We start from the raw sequence: 14,508 nt of genomic DNA on the forward strand, positions 1-14,508 counted from the left end.
ATATTATCTACTTCACTTGCTTTGACAATGTTAACATGTGTTTTCATGCCAATAAAGCGCCTTGAATTTAATTGAATAGTGGGAGAGAGAGAGAGGGACAGTGCGAGAGAGGGAGAGAGAGCGAGAGAGACGTTGATTGACATCTGCAGTGTCATGCAGTAAAGATGTGTATGGGGGGATCGTTTATATATAGCGGCGCGTCCGGGCACATTGTACTGAGATCATAATAACCACTCTGAAGCGCACTGCGCTCAAGTTGAAGCCAACTGCAGTTAGTACCGCTCAGGGATAGAACAAAGCAAGCCTGTTCCGAAAACGGAAAACTAAAATGCATCAATAAATCGCTTGAAGACTCCCAACTCTCAAGTTTGAACTGGTTTCGTTTTGATATTTTGAAGTTAATATTTGGGCACAGTGCGAAAGCCAAGCACATCGGGAAATCATGCACTGTCAAGCCGAGTTGAGACTCTCCTCCCCGGTACAGCTGAAAGCAGCCAGGCGTCGCTACAAGACTTTTATGATTGACGAAATTCTTTCCAAGGAAACTTGTGATTACTTTGAGAAACTTTCTCTTTACTCAGTATGCCCTTCACTCATCGTTAGGCCTAAACCTCTGCACTCATGTTCGGGTAAGTGAATATGCTTGAACTCTGTCAAATCAAGGGATGCTGATGAATGCATAATGGTGTTAATGGTTTATATATAATATTTCTATGCATGCAGTGAATGCTAATCATCATTGTATTAAAACTACATCTGATTTTGTTTATCATGAACAGAGTGAGTTATAGGCATATTCTTCTTATTCTTCTGTAACGTTCAGGCGATCGTCCATCATGTGTCTACTCATATCACGAAATACTTAAGGCTAATGGTTATATTAGGAGCATTGACAAAATATCTTACATTCAGTTGTCAGTAGAGACCATAACATGACGCAACACACCTGTGCAGAATCGAATGCATGTCAAATAACAGCTTTGGAGAAATTGAGCTACATTTGCATGACTTTATTTTCGATAAATCTACTCTAATATAAGAAAATACGGAACAGGGACAGGTCCAGAATCACATTAGACGTCATGATTGTCAATTCATGTTTAACAATGCAAGACGCGCACTATAGAAATGGACCATGTGTAAAATGAATTCAGGCGACTGGCCTGACTTGCACTTTTACTCATGGTGGACTTTTATATTCGTGTTTGGCCTGCTGTCTATATTTATCAAAGGTCTATATTATGGAGAATACTATTGTGATAGCCTGCTATTTACAGAGATTTTGTCATATAACTTTAACCCGTGAAATTATGAAATCAAAAGCACCAAATAAATGCAACATGTACAGTAGATTTAATGTAGACCCCAGGGTTTTAGTAACCTATTTATTAGACTTGATAGTTTGAATTTCTTTTTTAAAACAGCAGAAATGAATCAATCCTTTTCCAACCCAAAACATTATTTCACAGTTTAACTGTAATTCCATTTTATTTCATTCACAATTAAAACCTAATGCACTGGGACCTATAACATTTATTGAACAATTCCTCAATATACCGTCTCACAAGAAATCAGTAAATCCCTCCAATCAGTCTAGATTATTAGTTTAATATATTATCCTGACATTCAGATCATTATCAGCATCAGTCTTTTAGGTTCATGTTATAGATAGATACAGGATGAACCAAGTCAAGGTGGTTTGTAAAGTGAAACCTGGTTCCCCGTTAATTATGTTGACACTGTTAACTTAACATATTCTCTTCTGACAAAAGACACAAACTCAGAACGCACAACAGCCAACCCTGCACTTAGTTGAACAACAGGCTTTTGGTTTCTAGAGCCGTAACCTCTAGGCCACTTGTCCTCATTCAGAAGGATTAATGTGGGCGCTGTGCTAAACCCAGAGCCTTGCCTAATGACTTTTACTGCTGCCACTTTGCATTTACTGAAGCATGGGCAATGCCCTCTACCTAACTCTCTTTCTGTGTATATGGGGCTGCAAGATGTGGCCAGAGTTCCACGGTTTGATATTGGTAAGGGCAGGTACATGGTGGTTAAGGGCAAGGTTAGTATGTCATCACTGATGGACATTTGTCTGCCTGACTCTACAGTTGATTGTGCAAACACCATGAAAGTTTACAGTATGCTGATAAAGTGTGCAAGTCAGCCCCAGTGGCCTTTATTCATAGAAGTATGTTGCTTTGTGAAGAGAGATTCATTGCAATTGTCATCTCGTAAATTGCAGCACAACTCATAAATTCATGGGTTACATGCACTTGATCCAACTGTTTCAGTGAGGAAGACTACCTTCATTCTTCATTCAGTATCCAGAAAGGCCAATCAAAACAAATAATTATTGCATGAAACAATTCCTTAATCAATACAAGCAGATTTGAAAAAGCAAAAAACAAAACATTGGCACAAAGTGTAAAGACACAGATAATGCTTTGTTTACACAATATCTAGCAGCACTTGATTTCTGTAAATCATCATCATCAACTCCCTTTTCTTCCCACTTATTATGGCTTACCAACGGTCATTTAAACACAATTACTGTTGTTCTGCAGTCAGTCATAAAAGCTTTCACCACCATGTTATAATTATACAGGGAATTGACAAATTCATTTTCCTAAAAAGCATTTGGCATGAAAGACTATCACATGTTTGTCCTTCAATTGCAGCAGCATTTCGGAATCCATTCTTAAAGGGGTTATCCTGCTGTTATGAGTCAAAACAACATTGACTACTGCTCTCTCAAGTAACTATTATGATAATTGCCTAAACTATGAAATAATAGCCGCTGCAATTTGATGATGACAGTGACAAAGGTATAAATAGCAGGCAATGTGGGGTTTCGGTGTGTGCCAGAGGGCACTGTAAAGGGTTTTGGCAGCCCTGTGATGGATGGATAGAGTAACCAGCCCACATCTCACTACCCAGTGCCCACCACTTATTCGTAGCTGAGGAGGTGTGAGACACAGTATAGTCCCGCACTTCAATGTCTTGTAACGCTCAATATAGAAGCTGGCAGGCTTATAGGCCCAGGGCCAGTGAAAGGCCATTGGCCCGATGTGGTCCCCATCAGTGAACGTGGACTCTATATTTTTACGGTGTGGAGCTTCTGCTCCAGCAGTTACCAGTAGAGGCTGCTATAGGACAGTGGTGCTGGGCAGGCAACAAACCAGGCTGTGAGGCCTGGAGGGCTTTTACCCAAATTAACAGCTGTTTGTTTGTTCTTGATGTAATATGGCATCAACTAGTAGGATGCCACTCAACATGTCAACAAAGTGATTACTCCTCTCTTTGATCCGGCAACCCCCTCTTTTCTGTGATGATTTTGTCTGTCACAGATCACGCCTCTCTGCTCCCTGCTTTATGTTTCACAACGGTCCATTTACCTGTACCAAGCCAAATGCCCTTACGACAGTGTACACAGTAAAACCAGTTGATGAGCTCAGAGCGTATTCTCTGCTCTCGTTTTGTGCCTTGTACAACTACAGGAGTGATAGACCTGCTAGACAGACCTGACCTCCAGCAGAACATTACCTTGCTGGGGAGCTGTGAACAGTGTAATGACGGGTTACAATATTTCATTTGGAGTCTTATCTCTCAGCAGAACCCAGGGCAAGGCTTTTAGTTGGATTTCTGTAAGGAGGTGAGAGAGATAAAGATCAACTCCGGCGTAATCTCACATGACAGTGCGATGAAAAATGGCCAAATAGGAGGGTGTGGACCTCGAGGGGCCCAGGTACTGCAGCATAGTCATACGCCACCACTGAGGGTTTAGGGAAGAAAGCAGGGAGAGCCAAGGGTTTTCATCCCATTTTAACAGTTAATCCACCACAGACAAGAAGGCCTGCTATTAACCAAGAGGCTAGCTTGAGGAGTAGGATCATGTCTCTGTTAACACAGTAAGTATTGACCCATGCAACCACCACACACACACACACACACACACACACACACACACACACACACACACACACACACACACACACACACACACACACACACACACACACACACACACACACACACACACACACACACACACAGAAAATGTTTACAGTAGATTGTAATGCAGGCTGCACTGCACACACAATGCATTCGTATTGGTACACAAGTACCATCTGAAAATTAGAAAATAGCATCACAACACTACACATAACATTCTAGAAACCTCAAAACATCTCATGAAACCCAAATTTGAGTTGAAATTGGCACTTAACTGATCTGATCTGTGAGAGTTGAAACAGATTAAAAAGTAGCATACCCTGTTGCCCATCCCATCCCTGCAGTGTTTGACTTGGGCTGGCTTGGCAAGACGGCTGTTGAGTGAAGAAATATATGTCTAATGTAACACTTCTCAACCTGTCACCACATGATGTACCCAAAGCAATACATGTTGCTGTAGGTTCATTTGGCCTCTGAGTGCCAAGTCTTGAATCATCATCTTGGAATCCAATTAAACAAAGAGAAAAGGTGCAGAAAATAAGGAGTAAAAATCAAACAACTAATGAGCTTGTTGCTGGAGATTTCCCTGCAAACAGAAAAATGGTGACTCATTCTACTGAGTAACGGCCATTGTTAATGCCTTCAAATGATAAACAGTACCAGTTAAAAGTTTGCATACACTTACTCATTCAAGCGTTTTTCTTTATTTTTTTAAAACTATTTTCTACATTGTAGAATAATAGTGAAGACATCAAAACTATGAAATAACACATATGGAATCAGGTGGTAACGAAAAAAGTGTTAAACAAATCTAAATATATTTTATATTTGAGATTCTTCAAAGTAGCCACCCTTTGCCTTGATGACAACTTTGCATACTCTTGGCATTCTCTCAATCAGCTTCACGAGGTAGTCACCTGGATTGTATTTCATTTTAACAGGTGTGCCTTCTTAAAAGTTAATTAGTGGAATTTCTTTCATTCATAATGCGTTTGAGCCAATCAGTTGTGTTGTGACAAGGTAGGGGTGGTATACAGAAGACAGCCCTATTTGGTAAAAGACCAAGCCCATATTATGACAAGAACAGCTCAAACAAGCTAAGAGAAATGGCAGTCCATCATTACTTGAAGGCATGAAGGTCAGTCAATCTGGAAAATTTCAAGAACTTTGAAAGTTTCTTCAAGTGCAGTCGCAAAAACCATCAAGCACTTTGATGAAACTGGCTCTCATGAGGACCGCCACATGAAAGGAAGACCCAGAGTTACCTCTGCTGCAGAGGAAAAGTTCATTCGAGTTAACTGCACCTCAGAAATGTTAGCCCAAATAAATGCTTCACAGAGTTCAAGTAACAGACACATCTCAACAGCAACTGTTCAGAGGAGACTGCGTGAATCAGGCCTTCATGGTTGAATTGCTGCAAATTAAATACTACTAACGGAAACCAATAATAAGAAGAGACTTGCTTGGGCTAAGAAACACAAGTAATGGACATTATACCGGTGGAAATCTGTCCTTTGGTCTGATGAGTCCAAATTTGAGATTTTTGGTTCTAACTGCAGTGTCTTTGTGAGACGCAAAGTGGGTGAACTGATGATCTCCGCATGTGTGGTTTCCACCCGAGAAGCATGGAGAAGCTCTGCTGGTGACATGGTCTGTGATTTATTTAGAATTCAATACACACTTAACCAGCATGGCTACCACAGCATTCTGCAGCGATACGCCATCTCATCTGGTTTGCGCTTAGTAAGACTATAATTCGTTTATCAAACAGGACAATGGCCCAACCCACCTCCAGGCTGTGTAAGGGCTATTTGACCAAGAAGGAAAGTGATGGAGTGCTGTGCTGTGACCTAGCCTCCACAATCATCCGACCTCAACCCAAATGAGATGGTTTGAGATGAGTTGGACCACAGAGTGAAGGAAAAGCAGCCAACAAGTGATCAGCATATGTGGGAACTCCTTCAAGATTGTTGGAAAAGCTTTCCAGTTGAAGCTGGTTAAGAGAATGCAAAGAGTGTGCAAAGCTGTCATCAAGGCATAGGGTGGCTACTTTGAAGAATCTAAAACCCCAAATATATTTAGATTTGTTTAACACTTGTTTGGTTACTACATGATTCCATTTGTGTTGTTACATAGTTTTGATCTACTCACTATTATTCAACAATGTAGATAAGAGGAAAAATAAAGAAAAATCCTTCATTGAGTAGGTGTGTCCAAACTTTTGACTGGTACTGTATATAATGTGATTTAAACTCTAAAAATCTACATTTTTAAAAACTTCAATAACGATTACATTATCGATAATATATGATAAACAGGCATGTGTGTATCAAATGTTTCCAGACTATTCTTGGTCTATTATTAGGAAGTATTTATTCTGTAATGACTACCACAAGCACGTGCCAGTCCGATCATTCCGATTGTGCTTGTCAAGAGTATCAGTGTGCTTTAGCATGGACAGAGTGCACTCTCCCTGCTACACAAATGGTTTATTTGTAGACTTTTGACCGGGCATTGGCGCTTGTCAACAATGTGTCAGATCTGGGCTCAGGAAGCCAGCTCAGTTGTCAGTGGAAAGTCATCATGAGGTCTGATTTTCCCTGCTGACAAGCATCCAAAGGACACAGCTGTCACAACTCTAAAGACAACCTCAAGCTCTGCACTGACAGGAGATTTCCTGAAGAACGTGAAAGAAATCAAGATGTTTCCGTTCTTTCTTTTCAATCAATCTTCTCATTTAAAATGACAGGAACAATTCATCACTTGGACTTATTATGTTATGATATATCTGTGTATTTTGGATTATTCCATAATAATACCAATATATTTCCGCAAGATAAATATATGTGTTAAAATGTAACAGAGAGAAATAAATATGCCATTTAATAAAAATCAAGTTAGGACATCTGCACAGTTCCCCTCAGTTTGTCACAATCTCAACATCAAAGACAACGGTAATATAGGAGAGTAGCAGAAAGAGAGAGAAAGAGAACGAAAGAGAGAAAGAGAAAAAGAGGGAGAGCGTTGTGGAGGGAAGGAGGCATCATGTCCAGACAGCAGCAGTAGCAGCTATTCTCAGAGGTGAACGATTAGTGATGAGCTCAGTGCCCTGCGATGATGTCTTGCGTGATGTCATGTATATAGGGATGAGCCCGAGGTGCTGTCTGAGAGAATAGGGGATGTAGATATGGTAGGAGCAGGCTGCAGCGAGTAATCACCCCCCCCCCCAGGCCATTACCTCCCAGACCATTACCTCCCAGACCAACCAACCAACCCCCTGTCACACCAGCTCCCATAACTTCTGAACATTACTGAAAATGTCAGAGAAAGGGGATACAAATTTAAGACCACGGTCTGCCTGGGTGTATCCTCTCAGTTGTGAATGTAGGGTTTGAATAATATAGCTTGTCTACAGTATGTGTTGGTGGAGAGATAAGAGAGGCAGATCCACCACAGGCATCTAGGAAGACACAAGGGGAAAGACTATTCTGTGTTTGTAATGTGACAACATAATGTCCTCTCTACTCCGTCATTGGATTTTATCTCTCTCCATATCTTCTTCCTAAGCACATCCCTCTCTCCTGCCACATAGCAGACAGAGCATTAGTTTCTATGTCAGTCTTAGTTCAGTCGTAAATTATGCCATGGGGATCTGCTGTTTATTTGAAGCCATAAGGTTTTTTCCACCAGATATTATGTTTATGCTAGAGCGCCGTCTTTGGTCTTGGCTCCAGTGGGTGGCCACCCCAGACATTTGTTACTTTTTATTGATTCTGGCGTCTCGCTGCTTCTGTCTGCATAGATAAAGAGATAGAGAGAGAAGAGAGAGGTGGGGGGTGGGTGGAGAGCAAGACGAGAGAAAGAGAGATGAATCATGGGGGAGAGAGTTAAACGGCAAGGGGCATAATCACTTTGGATTTACAGCCTTGTGTGTGTTTGTGTGTGTGTGTGTGTGTGCGTGTGCGCGTGTGCGTGTGTGTGTGCGTGTGTGTGTGTGTGAGAGAGAGTGAGTGAGTGAGTGAGTGAGTGAGTGAGTGAGTGAGTGAGTGAGTTTGTGTGTGTTCAGGGCGGCAAAGACACATCATTTATCTGGCCAAGGAATTTTTTTTATTGGTGGGTTCAGAGTAGCAGAGTAAAACACACAGTGCGTCATTAAGATCACAACCTTCTACATCAAAGAGGTCAAAACACTTTTCGTAAAAAAAGAGCAATGAAAAGGAACCCAGTCTAAATGATTATTACAGGTCTATAAAAACTACCATCCGTGGTGATGCATACAGTACCAAATAAAACCACTACTAAAAATGAGAATATAAAAGTACAATTGTATTTAATGCTCTGCATTTTACCCTGCCTCTGACCTATCTCTCTTTTTGCTTTTTTAGGGTCCTCCTCACTGCGGGCCTACCCCCTCCTCTCAGTCATCACGCGACAGCCCCCCAACCTGCCCCCTCACCTTTCCCAGCCCTCCTCCCCCGGCCAGGTTCCCAATCTGACCCTGCTCTCCCCCCAGCACCACTCCCGGGTCTCCGAGCCCTCCCACAGCGAGACACCTGTCAGCATCAGCAGCGAGTCAGACACGGAGCACAGTACCCCCCGGCTGAAGAAACCCAGACGCAGCCGCACCATCTTCACTGAGCTGCAGCTCATGGGCCTGGAGAAGAAGTTCCAGAAACAGAAGTACCTCTCCACCCCTGATAGGTCAGTATCGTATTGCATCTCGCCACTGTTAGGCCAAAATGAAAGCAGTCTGATTGGTTACTTGAAAGAAGCTACCTTCCTGATAGATCCGTATTATACTACCTCTCAAATGTCATACCGTATTTCATTCGGTCAGTCAAGCTGGTGAAAATGAGAAATTCTGTGAAAGCAACCAAACTTCATAAAACATAAAACAAATGCAATATCTGACTAGAGGTTCAGCATCAACATCATAACATTTTGATGTATGTCCTGGGTAATATGTCATGTCATGTTAAGTTATCTAATCCAGGCATTACCTCAGCATTCTAGTTGAGACAAGAGCAACATTTTAACCATAAGCTTTTGAATAGCAAAAAGCCTCAACAAAGAAACACTGCTCTATTCAAGAAAATCGGGACATCTGCCAACACAAGCAAACAGACATATACTCCATTGATTGACTGCCAATCATGTAATATATGTGCAGGTGTATATAAAATGCATTTAGCTTTATACACTGTATTTAGATGAGGTAATATTCATGTTAATATCCATGTCGTAGGTTCCAGTCCCTGGGTCATTTTTGAGACCTGACATACGGCCATAACACATTTTCCATTTTATTTTAAACTCCACTTTCAGATTTGGCCTACCGGACGTATTTCCATTATAACCCAAGTTAATATTGAGCCATAAACCTCAGATTTTCCTTTGGTCGAGCAACAAGAACACCAGACAGCTAGTAAACCTCAGCAACACATGGTTACAACAGCTTGTTCAGAGCGAGAAGATAAATCACTATTTTACTAAAACTCAACAGCCACGAAATGCTTTGAAAATGGTCAGTTATTTTTTATATTGTTGTAGATTTGTACTAAAAAAGGCACCAGTGTATTTACTGGAACTTGACTATTTTAAAACCTGCCTGTTCCTTCTCCTTGGCCCTGAAGAATCTGAAGAAGAATTGTGAGAGCATGCTTGTTATCAACCCTGTCTATAGATGGGTTGGCGATTTATGAATCAAATCAGGCGGGGTTGGCTTAGATTGTTGACAACATGTAAACTATCTTTAGTCTCCAATGTTTATTGAAAACAAATACATTTGTAGGATGAGCACTTGTTGTCTCTAAAACACATCGTTACAGTTGTTGATTAGCTAGCTAGCCATATTAGCATAGACGTGACATCAGTAAAAACACGTCAAAACAAGACATGGTATCAAGAACAAGCTGAAACTAGCCAACTACGATTCCCCACATGGCAGATTCTTGTTATTTTTGCTAGCAATCTGGCCATCCAGAATCACAACAACACACGGCGTTCTGACATGTTGAAATGTGCGCATTATTTTTGTGACGTTGTCAACTAACCTGTTAATTCACATCTCATTCTGGGGAAAGCTCCCACAATGCATCTCTTCTTCAATGCAAATCACACTTCTCTGTTCTAGCCAATGAGCCACACCACACCTCCCCTGTGAACTCCCAGGCAGGCTGAGGTAGACTACAATAGCCCAGCGGTGATCCAAACGACCCACCCTGTCCTCACTGACAAATCTGTATAATGCCAATAATCAAATTCCCACTGGCTGTGATGAACTAATTAAACCCACAGCTGGATTGAAAACATAAACAGAGAAAATCCCCTTTCAAAGCCCACATCACAAGTGTGGCATGCTCCCCAGTTCACTTTGTTATGATCCAAAGATAACTCCTTGTCTCTGCTTTTTTTTCTTTAGCTATTTCTTGGCTTGGAGACACTGTGGTCTTTGACTGAGACAATGCTCTGAGGAAAACAGCATATAAAAAGCCCCCAACACCACACCACAGACTGTAATGATTTAAATCATTAGGCAGTAATGATTTTATTTAATTGAGATTAGTATAATCAGCATCATCATCATTATCATTATGCATTAAGCTGCAACTAAAATCCCTGCTGATACAGGTTAGAGACTTGAACAGCAAACAGAGGACTTCTAAGTGCCTCCAGCAGAGTCATTCTACAGTACTGTATGGCAGTCTGTTGCTGTAAGTGTGTGGTTTCCCTCCATAGAAGACTAATGACCATAAATAACTGAGGTGCTTTCCCCTCCTGAAATTACTTTCCTTGCCTCTAGTCTCTCCACTGGGCGGTTTGCCTGTATTTTTGGTGTAGTGTTGTTTTTTTTTTAAGTATGCACACACGCTTTTCTTCTGCACTCAATCATTGAGGCCGTGTGGCTGTCTATACTGTCTACAGTTGTATGGACTGATGTTCCTCTATGTAATCATTTCAAATCAGGTCAGATAGAGATGGTGAGGGCGGGAAAGAAGGGAGGATGAGAAGATAGGAAGAGGATACAAGATCAGAGGGCAAGCTGATGGATCAGTAGTAATCTAGTCTCTCTCTCCCTCCCTCACCCCTCTCTCTCTCTCTCTCTCCCTCTCACACCTCTCTCTCTCTCTCTCTCTCTCTCTCTCTCTCTCTCTCTCTCTCTCTCTCTCTCTCTCTCTCTCTCTCTCTCTCTCTCTCTCTCTCTCTCTCTCTCTCTCTCTCTCTCTCTCTCTCTCTCTCTCTCTCTCTCTCTCTCTCTCTCTCTCTCTCTCTCTCTCTCTTTACATCAAATGAAAGCCAGTTCCACTCATTTGAGTGTGAAGGACTTAGAATTGAGATGTGGCGGAAATCTCATTTCAAAAACCAGATAAAGCCCCCTCCCTCTGTAGGCTGATCCGTCTTTCACTGACCCCCTTCCTGGGATATCATGTTACACGCCAACCAATATCCTTATTAGTCATGGATCAGAACATGTGGTGGAAGTGTCCAGGATTCCATACCCCCTGAACATCCAGATACAAATCCTATGATTGGATAACTGAACTCCCTTACATATGTTCAATAAGGGTTCTCCTATATGCTGCAGGTGTAAAGTCTCTCTCTGGACCATAAGAGGGTGTATCAAAGAGACTACAGTACTTTGATGCACCATGCCAGAATGTGGTTATAAAGTCATGGTTAGGATGCAAGCTAGTCTCCAAAGGGAACGCCATCTAGATGATACAATGTATATGGCTAATGATGGCATGCATTTCAGGGCAGGATAGTCAACAGGTGATTGGAAAGCTAAAGTAACTCATTAATTTTAGTTTGATTACTCCAGCTACACCCTCTCTGTGTAAATCAATTGTCTATCTCCTGCTGCTTTTCATCTTATAAAGAATGAACTCAAGTTTCAAAAACATGTACCCTGAGTTGCTGTGTGTACTGTGTGTCTTTGTTTCCCTGCAGACTAGACCTGGCCCAGTCCCTAGGCCTCACACAACTTCAAGTGAAGACCTGGTACCAGAACAGAAGGATGAAGTGGAAGAAAATGGTGAGAGCGCCACACACACATAACAACAATGACCCTGGGTCAGTGTAGAGGGAAGGAGTGGTAAGGGTGGAAATGACTGAGTTGGAGGGATGATGAGGGACTGGGACACAAAAGTCTAGTCTAGTCAGGTCAGCAGCTCAGAGAACAAAAGTCTCAAATCGTTAACTCCCCAGATTAATGACCCTATGTGGGGCAGCTCAGAGCCATACATCTTCCCTTAATTACTATAATAACCATGGTTGCCTTTGACCGCAGCCAGTGAGCCACGTGTCTGTGTTTGTGTGCGTTATGTTGCTCCAGGTGCTGAAGGGCGGACAGGAGGCCCCCACCAAGCCCAAGGGCAGGCCCAAGAAGAACTCCATCCCCACCACCGAGGAGATAGAGGCAGAGGAAAGGCTGGCCAGGCTGGCTGAGGATGAGAGGATGAGGATCGCAGCCGAAGAGGCCTTGGCCCACGGAAAAGCTCCCCAATCGGAACCCCAGAACCTCAGCACGGTCGCCGGGGCAACAGAGACCCACAATCCCATGGCGGTGAGCGAGGGTCAAGTTCAGCGAGAGCAGCCACTCCCAATGCAGTCAGAGACACACGCCACCAGCTAAATAAGACAATTATTAATGTATGAATGAAACAGCTAAAGACTGGTGCTGACTGGAATACAGAAACACTTACTGTAGTGGCTCAGGATCGCTGAAAAAAGCCTGTCTGGTGTAGATTATTCAGTCGTGTTTGAGGTTTGACTGTACTGGATGACATTCATAGGTAGATCATTTGGGTTTTGCCATATCACTTCCGCCGTATACTGGAATGAAACGAGTTTACATATAGTGTCAGGCATATACAGTACATAGAAATGAAAAATCCAGAATTGTACAGTGCATTTTGTCCCTGTGTCAACAGTATCACCTCCCCAGCCTCAAACTTGCTTGTTCTACTGCAAGAGGACTCCTTTAGTCACATGCTATACAGTTTGCCTGAGTATTGTACTTATAACATAACATGAAATGACCACACTGGTCATGGTGCCTTTTTCTCTCAGAGGATATCACAAGTTTTATCAGTCTAGAAACACCAAGGTTTATTAATAATAAATTAAGTGTTATTTTACAGTGTTTCACTTTTGCTTATTAAAAATAATACATAATTACTATATGCTCTGGACTACAGTTAACACTGCACCGTTAACACCGTTGTACCTGTTCTGTACAGCTTTGAACAAAATTGTATTTCTGTCCCAGAGCCACAGCATCGTCTCGTTTAATTGTTCAATGAACTTATGTTATGTTCCTTTTGCATTTGATGTTTCCAAAACAATATATTTCAATTTGTATCTATAAAGACATGCACTGTAACATACTGTAGCAATATTCTGGAAAGAAAAATATAGAGTATATGTAAATTATTATATTTTCATTTGGAGAAAAATAAGGTGTATCGAATCCTTTACCTTTCTCTTTTAACTCTGGGGCAGAATGATTTTACTGCCACGAGGGAAGCCTCTTAAGCTGTCAGAGACTGTAGAATTGAATAAATCACAGCCTGTGCCAAAGAAACGAGGAAACTGCCAAACATTTAAAATCTTTTAGAGAGGTTCTCAGCCCGCAGGCCTTTGCATCAAAGGAGCACTCCTCCAACTCTGCCTTACAGACTCCCCACATAAAACTGTCTTCAGCTGGTTGTCAACACTTTGATTTTCCGCTTTGGCCTCCTGTTCTTTCCTTCCAAAGATTTGTATTTCTATTTCTATTTCTATTTGTAAAGAGTTCCTTTTTTAAAACAAAAATTATATTTTTAGTTTGATATAAACTAGTACAGTATTTTTCTGATGTAAATAATGCTTGTTAGAAAGCTACTGAATAGTTATTTTTTCATGAACAACAAAATGCTCATTGTTCTGTATGTTGTTATTTTTACCATGTGTTTTGTGCTTTTAAATACACGTAATAAAATGGCAATCATTTCCATATGAATGATGAAAGTCCACCATTATTATTATTATCATATGAATTACTATTTTAAAAACATTAAATACCAGACCACAAGCATGGACTCCAAGGTTATTTGATTTTCAGGAAACCACATTTGTATTTTAACACTATTTGAACCAGAGTTAAGTGTTCTTCTAGGCTTATTTAATCTTCATCCATAAAAATATATTTATGCTCTCACTATGCTACAAGGAATCTTTGGTTTAATCTGATATGTAATGCAACTACATATACATGAAACCCTCTGCCGACATGCAGCAAGAGGTTCGAGCTGAGTTGACACAAAAAGCTTGTCATAGATATGACAGATCCCCTGCATACGCCAGAAGGCGAGGCCGCGAGGCAATGCATATGAAAGACAACTGTGCCTCATGTCACATAGAAAAATACATATTTCATCTATCCATTGACATCACTGTAGCTAATGAAACAGTTGCGTAAATCACACATTTGTGCAAATCAAGTAAATTGTTAAACATACACAACATCATATCATGTGTTTGAAATTTACATTTTTTTTATTAAAAACTATT

The 14,508-nt window shown here is 41.2% G+C and overlaps 1 protein-coding gene across 1 annotated transcript; it reads left to right on the forward strand.

Moving 5' to 3' along the window:
• Positions 1-214: 214 nt before the first annotated feature.
• On the forward strand, positions 215-13,960 carry LOC139383049 (homeobox protein BarH-like 2). The gene is made up of 4 exons (XM_071127347.1): positions 215-629; positions 8,340-8,655; positions 11,905-11,989; positions 12,290-13,960. The coding sequence occupies exons 1-4, from the start codon at positions 443-445 to the stop codon at positions 12,587-12,589; spliced, it is 888 nt and encodes a 295-aa protein (XP_070983448.1). The 5' UTR covers positions 215-442; the 3' UTR covers positions 12,590-13,960.
• Positions 13,961-14,508: the final 548 nt, after the last annotated feature.

Source organism: Oncorhynchus clarkii, chromosome 24, assembly GCF_045791955.1.
Source record: "Oncorhynchus clarkii lewisi isolate Uvic-CL-2024 chromosome 24, UVic_Ocla_1.0, whole genome shotgun sequence".
In the NCBI taxonomy this organism is placed as follows: domain Eukaryota; kingdom Metazoa; phylum Chordata; class Actinopteri; order Salmoniformes; family Salmonidae; genus Oncorhynchus; species Oncorhynchus clarkii.

Excerpts from the sequence above, each read along its gene's own strand:
- LOC139383049 (XM_071127347.1), top strand. The coding sequence starts at position 443 with ATGCACTGTCAAGCCGAGTTGAGACTCTCCTCCCCGGTACAGCTGAAA. Across the intron at positions 630-8,339 it reads ACCTCTGCACTCATGTTCGG|GGTCCTCCTCACTGCGGGCC; the intron begins GTAAGTGAATAT and ends TTGCTTTTTTAG. Across the intron at positions 8,656-11,904 it reads TACCTCTCCACCCCTGATAG|ACTAGACCTGGCCCAGTCCC; the intron begins GTCAGTATCGTA and ends GTTTCCCTGCAG.